This window comes from Centruroides vittatus, unplaced genomic scaffold (genome assembly GCF_030686945.1).
Source record: "Centruroides vittatus isolate TY-2023 unplaced genomic scaffold, ASM3068694v2 contig_1158, whole genome shotgun sequence".
Lineage (NCBI taxonomy): Eukaryota > Metazoa > Arthropoda > Arachnida > Scorpiones > Buthidae > Centruroides > Centruroides vittatus.
Window position 1 is genome coordinate 134,901 of NW_027120744.1, and position 16,370 is coordinate 151,270.

The following is a 16,370-nucleotide window of genomic DNA, read 5'->3' on the forward strand; positions in this document are numbered from 1 at the left end:
TTAAAATATTCAGGAAAGAAATGTTCTATCTGTTATATATCAGTCTTTTGGTCATCAGTAAGAAGAGCAGAAGCTGATTGGAAGAACACTTGCAACCCAAGACAAATACCTCTATGCTGGTAGTCATTACTTTTAACACATTGGCTCACTTTCATTTGACTTGCTAATATAGCCTGACAGTTTTATCAATAAAAAAAGATCCAGCTAGGTTATGAATGAAATAATTGTACTAAGTGAAATATAGGTATCTTCCATTAAGAAATAAAAGTAAAAAATAAAATAAATAAATTAAGATTATTGATTAGAACTATAGTATATACTGTTTCTAAGAGTGTGACTAAGAGTCTAACTTTGAACAATATAGAAAATGTTAACAGAGAAAGCGTTATATGAAAACATATTTATTTCATGAAAAGATAATGAATTTTTAATTTTTCTAGAAATAAACACCTGTTTAATTAAATATTGCATATTTAAATTCATGTTTGAATTTATTACTTGAAATAGATCTTAAAATTGTTGCTGCATGAACAGAACATTTTTATTTGAGTTGAACTGTTTGATTCACTTTTTTTGAAATTGGGTATTGGTGTTCTAGTGTTTGAAATTCCTGAAAATCTGAAAACATTAAACTTATTGTATTAATAATCACACCAGTTTCTGCTTTATTGTAGCATGAAAAACAAATAAAACAGGAACTGGTGTGATTTTTAGTTTTCAAGGATTTGAGGTTAATGTTAGATGACTGTATTTTATAAAAGAAAATCTAATCAAGATTTTGTAATGATATTTTTAAGTACAGTTTTATATGTAAAATAAAATATATATTTATTTATAGACAAATAGCTTTGAACAACTCTGCATTAATTATACTAATGAAAAACTACATAAATTTTTTAACCATTATGTATTTGCTTTGGAACAAGAAATTGTAAGTTTTTAAAGAGTAATAATTCTTATTATTTATTTAAACATTATGTAAAAGGATTATTAATTAATATATTATGTGTTTAATTTCCAGTATAAAGAAGAAGAAATTGTTTTTTCTCATATTACTTTTACTGATAATACTGCTTGCCTTGAATTATTAGAAAAGGTATGACAGTTAATTTTAACTTATTAAAATTATTTTTAAACATAAAAAAACGATAGTAAGAAATAAAAAATAATAATTAATTTCAGTATTCATTGCTAATAATTTTTTAATCACAGTTAATTTTTCAAAAACTGAAAAATAATATTACTTCATACATTCTTTTATAGGTGCTGTATATAATATAATAAAATTTATTTATTTTAATTTATTTACTATTTAAAATATTTTATTTACATTAGTATTGATATTTTAACATTTTATAGCTGATGTCTAATGTCAAGAAAATGTTGAGCTTTCTTTAAGAACTATTTAAGAACTATTAAGAAAACATAAACATTAAAATATTTTAAAACTTGTATAAAACTACTATATTGGAGAAAATCAACATGAAAACATATTATTAATTAAACCCCAAGTATTTTTGATCCTGTTAAGCTATTATCAGGAGCAACTAAATTAGAAATGCATATATTTAAATAATTAAAAAAAAATTATATTCTTCCAGTTTATTTCAAACATATTTCAAACAAATGCTAAGTAGACAAACTCTAATAAAGTTCACCTTCTGGGTGAGTTTTTAGAGTTTTTTGTGATCAAAATATTTCTGATGAAACTTTCTTTACTCTACTTTATCTAGAACAATGCAAAAAGTACTAGAAATAGCAGATAAGAGCTAAAAGGTAATAAAAGGAAAGTCAGAGAAAGGCATGTTAGAAAGCTGAAAGGTCTGTTAGCTTGGCAAAGCAAGAAGAGGAAGAAGCTATATAAGAGTTCTATACATTTTATACTGTTACTGAAGGAATCAAAGTTTTGGAATAAGAACTGTTGTTGGTTCCAATCCCTTAGAGGTAATAGGATTGGATCTAATAATAGAACCTCAATGAGAGAAGTGGAAGCTCTTTTTAATGGTTTGAATGAAAATGAAAAAGAATGAATAAGATTGATGATAGCAAGAAAGATGAGACAGGAGACAAGATTGGTGCAGGAAGAGAGGGAAATTAGAAAAGGATTAACTTATGTATAATAAAGCAGTGGTTAGGAGAAGAACCTACTATTAACCTCAGCAGACAAATCAAAGTAAATGGTTATAGTTAAGAAGGAAAATTGCTTACTTCTGGGTCTGAAAACTTTGATAGAGCAGATAGGTTGAGGAGTTGAGTAAAGATCCTATTAAGAGTGTGGAGGTAAGAATAAAAAGATTACTGAAAGGCAACAGCTGCTTGGAATCCATAAAATATACCATGGGTAAAATAATGACAACAAAACCAAAAATCCAGCAATTGAACATAAAATTTAATAGATAAAGTAACATTTTCTACATTTTATGGTCATCTTTAGGTTTAAGAGAATTCCACACAAAGAACAAAATGGGAAGGCCAAAATATGACACAGATATGAGGATTAGAGCTTTGAGACAGTTTGCTTATGTTAAAACTGACAAAGACTTATGGGTTTTAGATCAATAGTAGAAGAATATAGTTTTCCTATAAATAAGGTCAAACAAACCCTAAAATAATTCAAGTTTTAAAAGATCATTAATTATCCATGGCTTGTTTAGTATAGTTATGAATTAAAGAATGATCTGATGGAATTGATACTGAGGAAAAGGACTATCTTACTATAATAGAATTTGAACCATTATACCTGAGTGTGATGCAGGACCCAGCCTTCCTCTATGCAAGAAAGTTCTCACTGCAAAATCCAGATTTAGTATGATTAAGGTTATTGGATTGAGATTGAATTTGTTATCATTAGTCTAGTTATCATATATTTTGCATCTAATATTCTATGAGTTATGTTTTTGATTTGACAAAGTTTTACAGACAAACAAGAGGAATGCCTATTGGTTTTCCTATACAGGATGATTCAGCTAAATGTGTACAAACTTCTGGGATAGGTAGGTAGATTGCACGAAGACAAATTGGAATCATATGGCAATGCCAGGTCGGAATGCCATCTTCATGTTGTAGTGTACAGAGGAGGACAAGAAATGAAAGAGCAAACGAAATGTTTTTTATTACTCACAAGACATTTGTGAAATGCATAAGGTTACATAAGATGTTCAAAATTGCAACCATGAACTGTAACACACGCTTGACATTGTCAGTACAGGGAATCATGTACATTTTGGAAAAATTCTTGGCATGTCTTGGACTTTCAAAGCAGCTACAGTAATGCTGCTACAAGGTCTTCATCATTTTCTACAGGAGTGTCATACACCAGTCCTTTGATATAAACCCTAGAAGAAGTAATCAAGAAGTGTTGAATCTGGCAAGCTTGCAGGCCTATGAATGGGACCACCATGCCTGATCCACTGATGTCCAAATGTCATGCTTAAGTGATGATGAACGTCATTGCTGAAATAGGTGGGGTTTCATTGTGCTGGAACCATATTGCTTGGTGCAGAAACTGAGGGACCATTGTTCATGCAATAACTCTTGCAAGATGCCCTCTAGAAATATTTGATAATGCCATATACTGCATGAAGATGGCATTTCTGACTCAACATTGCTATATGATTCCAATTTGTCTTTGTGCAACCTACTTCTTCCAGAAGTACAGGCTTAGCTGAATCACTCTGGAGATGAGTTCTTAGTGAAATTGGTAGAAAATAAAATACTTGGAGTGTGGCGATAGACATATGAATTGATAAAGTGATGGAAGAACATGAAATGAGAATATACGGAATGGATTCTGTCAGACTAATTTATATATCGTTTTATTTGTGAGATCCATACAGATACAAAAGACTGCCGTTATCATAAGATGTCAGCCTAACCACCTACCTCTAGTCAAATTACTTTATACTTAATTATTAGATATATTTAATTTTTGTGATGATGATACAAGTACTGTTAGTACTAATATATTAAAACTCTTTATCCCTGCAAAAACTTTTTTGATATTTTGTATTTGTCATATAACGATTTATTCTAGCATTGTGATCTTTAAGGAAATAATTTTATTTTAAGTTAATAATAATAATTTCTAGTTTATTTTCATAATTAAATAATTATTTATTAACATTAGACTTTATTATTACCATAGAGAAGTTTTTTCTTATATACAGTGGAATCAAAAAAATATTTATTTTTAAAGATATTACTATATATTAAATATACATTTCTATATTTTAGCCTCCAAAGTGTATTTTGAGGTTATTAACAGAAGAATGTAGAATGCCAAAAGTATGTCAATATTATATTAAATTTTCAACTTAAGATTTTAATTTATTGTATTGTAGTATAAAAATACAATTTGTTTTATAAATTTATGTTTTATTTCTGTAGGGATCTGATATTACTTACGTATCTAAATTGCATCAAGAATTTGAAGATCATCATAATTATGTAAAAGGAGATGATCGTAGAAGGTGGGAGAAAGAATTTGGAGTAAAACATTATGCTGGAGATGTTGTTTACACGGTTGAAGGATTTTTAGAAAAAAATAAAGATGTTCAACAAGATCAATTGTTTGAATTAATGCAACAGTCTTCAAATACTTTTGTTCAAGACTTAGTGAAATTTCAGGTATAATCAATATTAATATTATTTAAAATAAAATTGTTATTGATATAGTTGATAAAATATTATAAATAAAATATATTTTCTTGAATCACATTATGAATTCTCTCATAAATTATTATTTATTAATTTTTATTATATCTGTTACCTGTGGCATAACCAGAAACTTCAAATAGAGGAAATTTTCACTATTTTTTTTATTATAAAATTTATAATAAAAATAATTATTATTTTTAGTGCAACTTAAGCATTTTAAAAATGTAAGCAAGCATGTACTTTTTTTTCAGCTTTTTGAAATTTAACAATTTTTTTTAAAATTCTCTTTAGAAGGTACTCACTCCAGTTGCTCATTCTGATTGTACCACTGCCTGTTACATTCTAATTTTACAAGAGTACTGACATTATGATTTCATATATTCATTATTTTAATAACTATGTATTTATGTGTAGGATTTATTAGGAGTTACTATTAATCGTCTTGGTAATGGAAGTACAATGTCCAGAACTATGACAAAAGGTCGTCCTACTGTAGCTGATGCTTTCCGTCATCAATTAACTGCTCTTGTTGACGTTTTACAAGCTACAACGCCCTGGTAATTATAGTCTAAAATTGATATAAAGTAATAATGAAATTGTGTGGATTTGATAATTTACAGAATATAATACTCTCAATTATCATCACCTAATGTTAAATAAAAAAATGTTTTAATAATTGGGTGTTCATAAAATCTTTCTCCAATTACAAACTATGCTAAGTATAAGTACAGGTAACCCCCGTATAACATGGCAGTTCTATAGCATGGATTCACTCTAACACAGTTCGAGAATTGGGATCAGCCCCGTATAACACGGTACTTTTATAGCACAGATTCACTCTGACATGGTTCGAGAATTGGGTAAAATCCTCGTACAACATGAAATGTAATACATTTTTACATACTTAAGTATTAATAGTTCACGAAAATAATAATTTTTGTGAACTGTTAGTACTTAAGTATGTAAATTTTTTTTCTTGCCTTCTGTCAATACACATGGTCCTTCTCAAAACTTGTTTCAATGTTGCCAGATCTCAACGCTTCTGCTTTTGATGTTGCCAGATGTTTTTCCCTTATTCCAAACTTGCTTTATTCTTCATAAGTGCTTAGCGCACCATATAAGGAAATTTATAAAGATCTTTTAACTAAAAGCAAGTGTGAGATAAGCAGAGGGTCGGGTTAATCCTCGCTGACCACTTACACTGCACGGGTTGGCAAAACCCGATCTCTTTGTCATTGGATGGCTAGGAGGGAAAAAAGTGAGTGGGGAGGTGCATTGGTAAGTCGATGGGGCATCTTGGATTGACAAGAGACAGGTTAACAAATAAAACATTTATTGGCTAACTAGGATAACATACAAGTTGGTTACAAGCAGTGTTGATATTCAGCCGGTTCGCACAGGTTCAGCTGAACTTGTTGTTAAAATTTGCAGTTTTCCGAACCTTGTTAAACACACGGAACATTTCTCAGTGGTTTTGTTTTTTTTTTAAATATATTAAAATATATGTATTATACTCTGTAATACTACTAAACTAGAGCCATATACCCCGTTCGCACCAAACATTTCAATCTAGATTGTGAGCAAGGTTGGGGACTATGTCTTGGTGCAATCCCTCTCGACCGTTTCAATCTCGACCGAAACGAGGTTTAATCGCGATCGATTCAAGAGAGTTCTTGAAACTAGATCCAGTCATAAGAGAGATCCCACAATCTCACGCATGCGAAATAATACAAGATGGCTGTGGAAGACGTGTCGGGCTATGGACAGCGAAATAAAAAGGATATTGTATTTCAAGAGATGATGACATCTGTCTATTATCAGCAGTGCCATTCGGGGTGAAAAATTTCTGTGCCTAAAAAAAAAAGGTAGACAGCACTAATATACTATTCTTACCTGGTCTTCGCCCAGGGCCCGTTACGTTCCAAATACGCCACTGATTATTAGATATATTCGCAAGAAAAGGTATTGTATTTATTTCTAGCCAAAACTTCCATTTCGTTTGTTGATGAATGTCAGGGAAAAATTTTCTGCTAGCGAACCCTTTGTTAACTATTTCGAATATCACCACTGGTTACAAGTCTATTCTACTATATGATATGAGATTAAATGTGGTTAACATATGCCTAAATGCACAGCTTAACAAGTTCTACACAGGCAGCTATGAGCTAAACCTAATGCCATTGCTAGGGAGAGAGAGTTCACAAAGTTCTAACAAAATACCTCTATGTGAGACTGGATGGTATGGCCGAAGTGCGGCGATCGTATGTCTTTTCCTCGGGATGTTAGTCCAACTCATGGAGATCGTCGACACAATATAGGAATAACTTTCAGGTGCGACGTGCCCTAAGTTTCCGGTGGCACGAGCTTTTATAGTGTTAGTGTGGGAAGCGATCAGTTGTTGACAATGACAGCTAGGTTATAGCAATGAAGCAATTGGTTCTTGACAGCTAAGTTTCAACTTTTCCACCTAACTGTTGATAGTTACTGGAGACCTCTGCTCTGTTTCTCTGCGAGGAGTTTTTTTCTATCAGTAATTGTTTACAATAACTTTTGAACAAAAAATGAAAGTTTTCTTTCATTTACAAAAATTTTCTAGCTAAAATCTGCAGTCTCACACAAGCAATCTAAAATTACATAATTTTTGCAAAAGGTAAAGCATGGATTTGAAGATAATGCAGAAAAATTCTCAGAGGATAAGGATAACTTGCCAAAAAGAAAATGCTCTCGGTTAATAGTGCTTATTGGTGATGAAGAAAACATTGTTTAAAATATATTAATATGTATCACTTAAGAAAATTTTAATAAAGATGTTTATCTTAATTATGAAAATATAATAGCATGTTTTTTTTAATTTTTGGAACCTAACCCCCTTTTTCGTACTAGTTTTTTGTTTCATATAACACGGATTCACATAACACGGCAATTTTTTGGAACATAACTCCCGTGTTATACGGGGGTTACCTGTATACAGTTTTCAGCAAATTTATAGTTTAATCAAAAAGTTTTTCCACTAGACATTTCAATATATACTCCATTTGTGGCCTGAGAACATCAAGTTGATTTAGAGTGGGACTCAAACTTGGAACTTCTGCTTACTATGGCAATGCATCTGCAAATTAAGCAAAAAAGTTTTGGTTTGAGTCTTACTCCATATAGATATTTTTTCCAGAATATTATAAATTAATTGCTTTAATTATTAAATTTAATGCAATATTGTAACTTAATCATTTACTTTTAGTCCAAATTATGTAATATATGTATATTTAATTTGCCAACTTATAACCTGATAATGAAATATTAAATGTTAATAGTAATTTGATTATGTAATATTTAATAATTAATTTTTTTATGTACTGTATTGTTTTATTTGTTTAAAATACATGTTTTTTTTTATTAGTGCATGGTTGTATTTTATATGGAACAACTTACAACGAAAACAAGAATTTTGTGACTCTGTATTAAATTTTTGATAAATATCAATAGATAATCATTGTGTTATGATTTAACTAGAAAATTTCTAGACTAAAAAGTTTAATTATTTTTATTTCCTATTGATAATTCAAACACAAAATTAATTGGAGTATATATACTTTCTATCTAAAAAGTAATTTGACCAAGTGTTTCTAGTGAACAATGTATATGCCATACAGAATTTAAATATAGAACCTGCTAATTTTTGCCTTGTTTTTGCCATTTGATGCTCAATTATCGGCTTGTAGGCAGATGTAGTATTTTTTCGTTCTCCCTGTTTATCAGTTATAGATCTTACAGACATTTCCTGTTCTCAAAGCTCAAAGTTTACATGAAAGGATATTGTTATGATAGTTTAAAAGACATTTGAGGCAAGTGTGACAATGGAACTGAAGAGCATCTGAAAAGGACTTTTTTTTGTCAACTTTGATTGGATGCATGAACTTTGTAAGGAGTGCATTGCCACTGCAGAGAACTATGTAGAACATCATAACTGATAGAGATTTGTAGCTCAGTTTGTACAGTTTTCCTAGTCTTCTTACTTTTGAGACAGACAGTGTATGTTATTTATTCAACTACAAAACTTTAAGACTCTTTTCATTAAATTAAATCAATTTCAATAAAATTATACTATAATTTATAAAAAGAATTTAAACAAATTTCAACATGAAATTGATTTTATAAAAATAAAACAATTTTTTCATTCATAAAATTTTTATTAAGGTATGTTCGATGTATAAAACCTAATACGAAGAAAATGCCAAATAATTATGATGATGAACAAGTTTTAACACAACTGTGTTATTTAGGAATGTTGGATATTATAAGAATTCGACGAGAAGTAAGTTATTTGAACAAAAATTTTATTTAAACTTACATATATTAAATTCTATAAATTTATAGATGAAATATTTTACAGGGTTTTCCTATTCATACATCATTTAAAGAATTTTTATTACGGTATCGAGGTTTAGTAAGGAGCAAATATCCAAGCGATCCTCGTGAAGGAGTGAGTTATATATTGCAGTCTCTTGGATTTTCTAAAATGGAATGGCAAATTGGAAAAACTAAGGTAACCTTTTCAATATAATTTAATAATGTAAACATTTTTGAGATTTTAAAACTTTTTTATTTAATGTATAAGATAACTACTATTATGAATATCATCACATCATTTTATCATTTAGCTTGTTGAATATGATTATCAAAAATTTAACATTCTGAAAATTCTGTTAACTCAATTACATATTAATTGAATACTTGTTAATTACTGTTAATTGTAAGTAATCCAATCTATAAGCACAATACTTTCATATTTTAAATTAACTTTATCAAAGTCCTTCATTATTTGTTTAATTTAATATGGCAAGTGTTGTAATAAATTATGTATATACATGGAAGTTCATTTTAATCAATCTTCTGAAATAACTCAAAAAATATGCATCTTGTAAAAACCTTATTAAGGAAAAATGTTAGACTTTGTAGGGCTACTAGGTGGTTCTATCTGTTTTATCATAGATGGCACTTTAAATGGTGAAAATGGGATCAACTTTATTTTCTTAAATGGGAACCCTCATTTTTTTATTGCATTATGATTTTACATTAAAAAAAAATTTTTATATTCAACATTTTCATTTTTTTATTTTTAAAACAAACTTTTATCTTAAACATTTTTTCTGAAAGATGCATTTATCAGAAGTTATGAGTGTTTGAACTTTTATGCAGCAGCACATTACATGCACACAAGTCTGCAAAGTTAATTAAAGAACAATGAAATTGATTTTGTAAGATGAAGATAAAATGCCGGGCATTGCAAACAGTTACAATAATATTAACCAAATTCTTTTTTACATAATATGCATTCATTATACTTTAAAGTTTTTCAAGTACTTTGAACTTACATCCATATTAATTCATTATTTAATATCAATTGGAATTGTTAACAAAATTTTCATGTTGAATTTACCATTTTAAATTTATACAGTGTTTTTTACTGTTTGTTGGAATTGCCAATTGTTTTTAAACTGCATGATTGTACGAAGTGCTCATCTCATTGCAGTTTTAAAAATGATTATAATTTTTAACATTTAGCAATTAGATAATTTGTTAAAAATTTTATTTTTTATTAATTTGCATTTATCATTTTTCAAGCTTATTTTGATTTCATTATATTTTTAGGTATTTTTAAGAAGTTGTGTTCATGAACCTTTGGAAGATCAAAGAACAATACTTATTCATGCTATGGCTATAATTATTCAAAAAACTTGGAGGGGATTTTTATGTAAAAGAAGTAAGATCATTAAAAATAATATAAATATATTTTTCAACATGATTACTTTATTTAAATTTCATAAATGATATAAAATATCATTGTTTTATAATATCTAAATTTTATACAGCTTGATCAGAAAGTTGTGCAACTGAAACTAAACTTTTGAATTTTGAAGAAATACTCAAAGTAAAAGCACTAAAAAGACATCATTTAATAGTACACAATTTTATTTTTTTTAAAATAGTTTTGCTATTTCTGAAACTTTGGTATTAGGATATTTATTATGGAATTCTCTAGACCTCTTATCAATACATATGAAAAAGTACAGAAATATTGTTTAATTAAGAACACATACTGTACTTGGAAAAAATGTATTTTTTTCCTATACTGCAAATAGGAGCTAATGGCACTATTTATGACAAAAGGCATTGTCAATAACAAATATGCTTCAAAACATTCAAAATTTCCTATTTTTGATTAAATGTATGCTATTTGAAGTTGTTTTCATCAAACTGTGCAATGTATTGTTAATTATAGTGATGTTCAATAAAACTACACCACTTTCATTTTTCACCTTTATCCAAATTTCTAAATTATTTTATGGCTGAAAATTATTATTATAATAGAAACAAAATTTGACATGATGGCTTGAATATGAGGGGCATTGATGCTATTAAATTTTGATGGTTAAAGGTTGAGAAGGTGAGGAAGATAGAGGAACATTGTGTGTTATATCTTGAGAGTGTAGGACTTACAATAATATTAACCAAATTCTTTTTTACAAAATATGCATTCATGGAAATTGTAGATTTAAGTCACATTTGTTATGTCTGCCTTTATTAACTATGCTGTAGGTCTCCAGACATTCGGAAAAAAATAAAATTTAAACTGTTGTGTCAGTTATCTCTTTCTTTCAGTCTTAAAAAAGGGTTACTATTGGAGTGGTAACTGTTAGGTTTCATTACAAAAGACAAACTCATCGATTTATTTTCAAATACATTACCATTGTTACATTACTTGTACAGTGGAAAGATTCTATGTATTTCTTAGCCAAGATATTAACAAAAGATTTTGTTTAAAATATACATATTCTTTACTGTTGGTCATTCATACACCAGGGCTGTTTGTATCTGGAATAGAAGGCAGCTGAAATTTCTCTTTGCTGATGATTCTTTTGGAACCTCAGCAAAGAGAAATTAAGTATAAGATACTTCTGGGATGACTTGTTGTGTTGCTTGTTGTTCATAGACACAGTTTTCCATGGTTCTTCCTTGGAAAATGATTATTTGTATGCACCAAAGCTGTTGACAAATATTCAACAAATGCCATTTTGGAAAGGGATTTTGTCTCCATCATCAATTTTTGTTTGAGCAGTCATCTAAAGCATTTGTTGAAGTTGAAGTATGAAATTGCCATTTGAGTTACTTTAAACTTATTTTGGTGTTGTGAATTTCAAATAATGTCCTTGTACTGTTTCAAAGAGTACACAATTTTGTGTTTTCAGATATCTTCTCTCAATATGTACAAAGTCATGGTCAGAATTAAGCATGCTGTTGCCCACTTTAGGGAACTTGTGATCTATCACTTTGAAAAGACCTTTCCAGGGCAGATGCTACCACAGATACACAACTGTTCTTGTTTTGACCACTGTAGAAATCTGATCATACAGTTAACTGAGAGTCTATTATTCTTGAGATAGAGAATTTCTGAGATATTGAAAAAAATAAGTCAATTTGTAAATATGTTTGAATTAAAATAGTCTGGTAAGCTTGCAAGTAACTACATAAGGCTATATCCAACTATAATTTTGAAAATAATTAAAATCAGAACAGGAATCTTATTGGAATTGAGATTTTTTAATGGAAAATATATTAGATATTTTAGAAATTGTACTATTGCAGTGGTTCCCAACCTTTTCTAGGATGCGGAACACTTTTGTGAGCAATTTTCTTTAGCGGAACACTTACTTAAGTTAATATGAAATACATAAGCTTGTCATCAGTTACTTTATTAGAATTGAGCACTTATAATTCAAAATCTCTATTCATATTATTAACGCCAATTGTAAGACAGGAAAAAATATACCTAAATAACTTTAATGGGAAACTTGTGCCTGATGTTTTTTACATATTTCATTCAGTTTTTATCATTGCCTTTATCTTATTCGAAACAGTAGTACACTCCATAAGTATGACTCGTACATATATATTTAAGTTTATGAAAATTTTATGATCTTAATTTTTTGATATTCGGCGGCTCGAATACGATTGTACACTTTCCGATTTGCGACTAAATCTGCGGAACACTTGGGAGATGCTTACGGAACACCAGTGTTCTGCGGAACACCGGTTGGGAGCCACTGTACTATTGTCTCATCACTGATAAATATCACAATTGTTCTATTCGATCAATTTTTTATGTGTCTAAATTAGAAATGTTTTACCATTTAATAAAGATTGAAGAATACTGCTTATTTATTAATTTGATAATATCAGCGTATAAATAAATGTTGTTATATATACAGGATGTCCATACAGTTTGTGTGCAATTTTAAAAATTCATAACTATTAGTATTTGTGATAGAAAATATTTGTAAAAAGTATTAGAAGGATTAATGTACCTAGTTTTAAGTAAACTTATTTAGTAATGGATTGGAAGAGGTAGACCATTTTCTTGGCCTCCATGTTTGCCAGACTTGACTCTATTAGGCTTTTTTATGGGGATATGTGAAAACAATAGTGTATGCAACCAAACCTTGATCATTAGAAGACTTGAAAGCTAAAATAACTAATGTGATTTCAGGCATTACTGTAAATCAATTGTTAAATGTTTCTACTACATGAACTACAAAATCATATTACTTTTTGTATTACTAATGATGATGAGCACGTGGAAACTTAAAAAAATATAGTTTTTCTTATTTCCAATACATTCAACATAATTTCTCTATCACAAATACTAATAAAGTTATAAATTTTTAAAATTGCACACAGACTTTATGAACACCCTGTCTATTGTATATGTTGTGTGTGTGTATATATATATATATATATATATATATATAACATTTATTTATATGAAGATATACATATATTTAAATTGTATAAAATTCTAAATTCAAATGGAAAATAAATGTTTACAAATAATTGTATAATATATTATTAATAGTTTATTTGAAGAAGAGGAAAGCCGCAATTTGTTTTCAAAGGCGATTTCGTGGACGTCGTCAAAGATTATGCTACCTTCGTATGCGAAGAGCTGCAATTACACTACAAGTAATATTTTAAATTAAAATTAATTAACTACTAATAGTGCCTAGTAGTAAATAATTATAAAGATATATTTTAAGTTCTTATTAATTCTTAAGCCTATTAGTAAAATTTAAAAAATTAAATTAATTATGCTTGACTAAAAATATTTGAAGAAAAATTATGAGAAAATTGTGTTAGTTACTAAAAAATATAGCTTTAAATGTAAATTTCTAAATATCAAAGTTCTATACTAATTAGTATAGAACTTTGATATTTAGAAATTTACGATTTGATATTTTTGTTAATTAGGTTCAAATTATCATCTAATACATATCTTATGTAATAGAATTTCGTACTTTTGTAAATGATTTTAGTTTCTGAATAATTAAAAGTTTCTAAGTTTTGCATATTTGGATTTCTGCTGCATCTGCTGCTAACAAAAACACATCTGCTTAGTATAAATAATATTTATTAAGGCTCCAAGACCTATATTATTTTTTTATGGTAGATGGCATTTTTATGTTAGAATTCTGCATATTCTTAACAAAAAATACTAATTAAATCTTTTGTTAAAGCAGTTATATTAACTAAGAATAATGTATGAAAGTTTCATAAGACTTTATTGTAAAAATTGTTAAAAATTATAAAAAATGTTTATAATTTTTTAATTTCATTTAATTATGTATTAATAAGTTTATCATTTTTAATTTCACTTGTTAATAACATAAGTGAAATTTACATTTTTAGCCTATATGCTTTGACCTCATTTTTTTTATCACAGCATAAAACTCCAGGCTTATGTTTAAGAAGACTTAAGTTTAATTATTGTTAAGCACTTTTGATCTATCATCTTCCAAAAATTTTTTTATATTATGATGATTACAAATTAACATTTAAGTGGCAGATGCTTGAAGAAGGCTGAATTTATGATTAAAATTTATCAAAAAACATTAAAAATTGATTGGTTATAATTTATCAGTCAGTAATATGGATATGTGTGACAATGATGTTCAACTCCACACACCTAGATATAGTGGATGAAAACAAAGCTAATGAGTGAATATGTATTAGCAGAAAATATCAAAAAGTTGTGAAAAATACAGTGATTTTTCATATTTTTACTATAGCACTTTTCGTACTAGTTTGCACATTCATATTAATATTTTATTTTCATATAATGCAGCTGTTACTATTTGTTAGATTTGCTGAATTAGTAAATCAAAATAACTTTTAGATAGTTGCAGATAACTTGGATTATGTAACATTCTCATATAGGATGGAAGCTTGTTTGATATGAAACATAGCCAAATTTGTTATAACTCTTATTGTAAAAATTTGAGTGTAATGATTGTGATTTTTATATTTGAATTTAAAAAAAACTGTTACTGTATAACTAATTTTTTTAAAGTTAAATGCAGGTACAGTACAACCTCAACTTAACAGACTAATTTGGGCAAGGGGTGTCTATTAAAGCTGAAAATCTGTTATATAATAAAATAGGTTTTCTGAATGCATTTGTTAAAAATTTGACAAATTAGTTTATCTGATTTTACCTATGTAGATATGTTTTTGAAATTAAAATTATGTATGTATGAGAAGTTTCATTTCACAGAAAAGTTTACTATGTATTATTGCTTATGGACTCATCATAGTACTGAAACTGTAATAAAGAGGTATACCATATAAATTGAAATAAATAAGCAAACATTTTGGAAAATACACTTTATGAGCAGTGACTCTTGGATTTGAAAAAAATCTCTTAATTTAAGTACACATAAAAAGCATTTTAAAATTAATTTAAAGGGTGTTAATTTTTATGTATGACTTATGAACCAGAAATTTTGTCCATAAAATCTATCTCTTTGAAAACCTTTTATTTCCAGTAAAAATAATAATATTTACTTGCTTGAACAAACTTTTTCATATCTCTATTGAGAACTGCTTCAGGTCCGATAATGTTCTAATATTGGAATGCCCAGAGTTCAAATATTAACTGCCACTTAGTTCAAATGTTTGAACTATTTGATGCCAATTAATTTGGCTATTTATGTCCTTTTCCATTAAGCAGTCCATAAAATCAAGATTTTACTGTAGTTGCTTTAACTTTAAAAAATTAACAATATGTAACATTGGAAATGCCTAATAAGAATTTATTACTAATTATGGACTAGTCTTTTTACAAAGTATTAAAACTGTAAAACCAATTCCTGTAAAAAGTATTTATATTTAATTTTACACATGTAATGTATATGGGTGATTTTTTTATTACCTAAAAAAAGCAAAAGGCTAATGAACTGAAGAAAAGACAAACATGTAACAACTGTTGTCAAATTTTAGGGGGGGAGGCTAAATTTTTACAGTCACTAGCTAATTATGAAGATTTATGAAATGAAATTCCAATTTATTTAGTAATTATAATAACTTCAGCTATCTTTTCAAACTAGACAAACTTTTGCATTATATGTTAATGTTACACAATTCAGGTTATTTGCAACTACTTATAACAGATTTTGATATACTGATTCAGAAAATCCAAAACAAATAGCTGCATTACCTGATAATAAAATTTTAACATAAATATATATAAACTAATAAGAAAATTGCCTTATATTTATTTTTTATTTTTTTATTTAATAGTATTTAATAGAGAAACCCTGTATGTACGGGCATATTACAACAAAAAAAGACATTACAATCATCAATGTCAATTCCAAGCCAAA

General features: G+C 28.1%; 1 protein-coding gene across 1 annotated transcript in view; it reads left to right on the plus strand.

The window, feature by feature from the left end:
* The window catches only part of Myo81F (Myosin 81F), a 124,517-nt gene that overhangs the window by 56,465 nt on the left and 51,682 nt on the right, over positions 1 to 16,370 (plus strand). Inside the window, 9 exon segments of the mRNA XM_067275827.1 lie at positions 839 to 931; positions 1,022 to 1,096; positions 4,234 to 4,284; positions 4,387 to 4,626; positions 5,071 to 5,213; positions 8,851 to 8,968; positions 9,047 to 9,199; positions 10,306 to 10,417; positions 13,568 to 13,674. Of these exon segments, the coding sequence (XP_067131928.1) occupies positions 839 to 931; positions 1,022 to 1,096; positions 4,234 to 4,284; positions 4,387 to 4,626; positions 5,071 to 5,213; positions 8,851 to 8,968; positions 9,047 to 9,199; positions 10,306 to 10,417; positions 13,568 to 13,674 (1,092 nt within the window).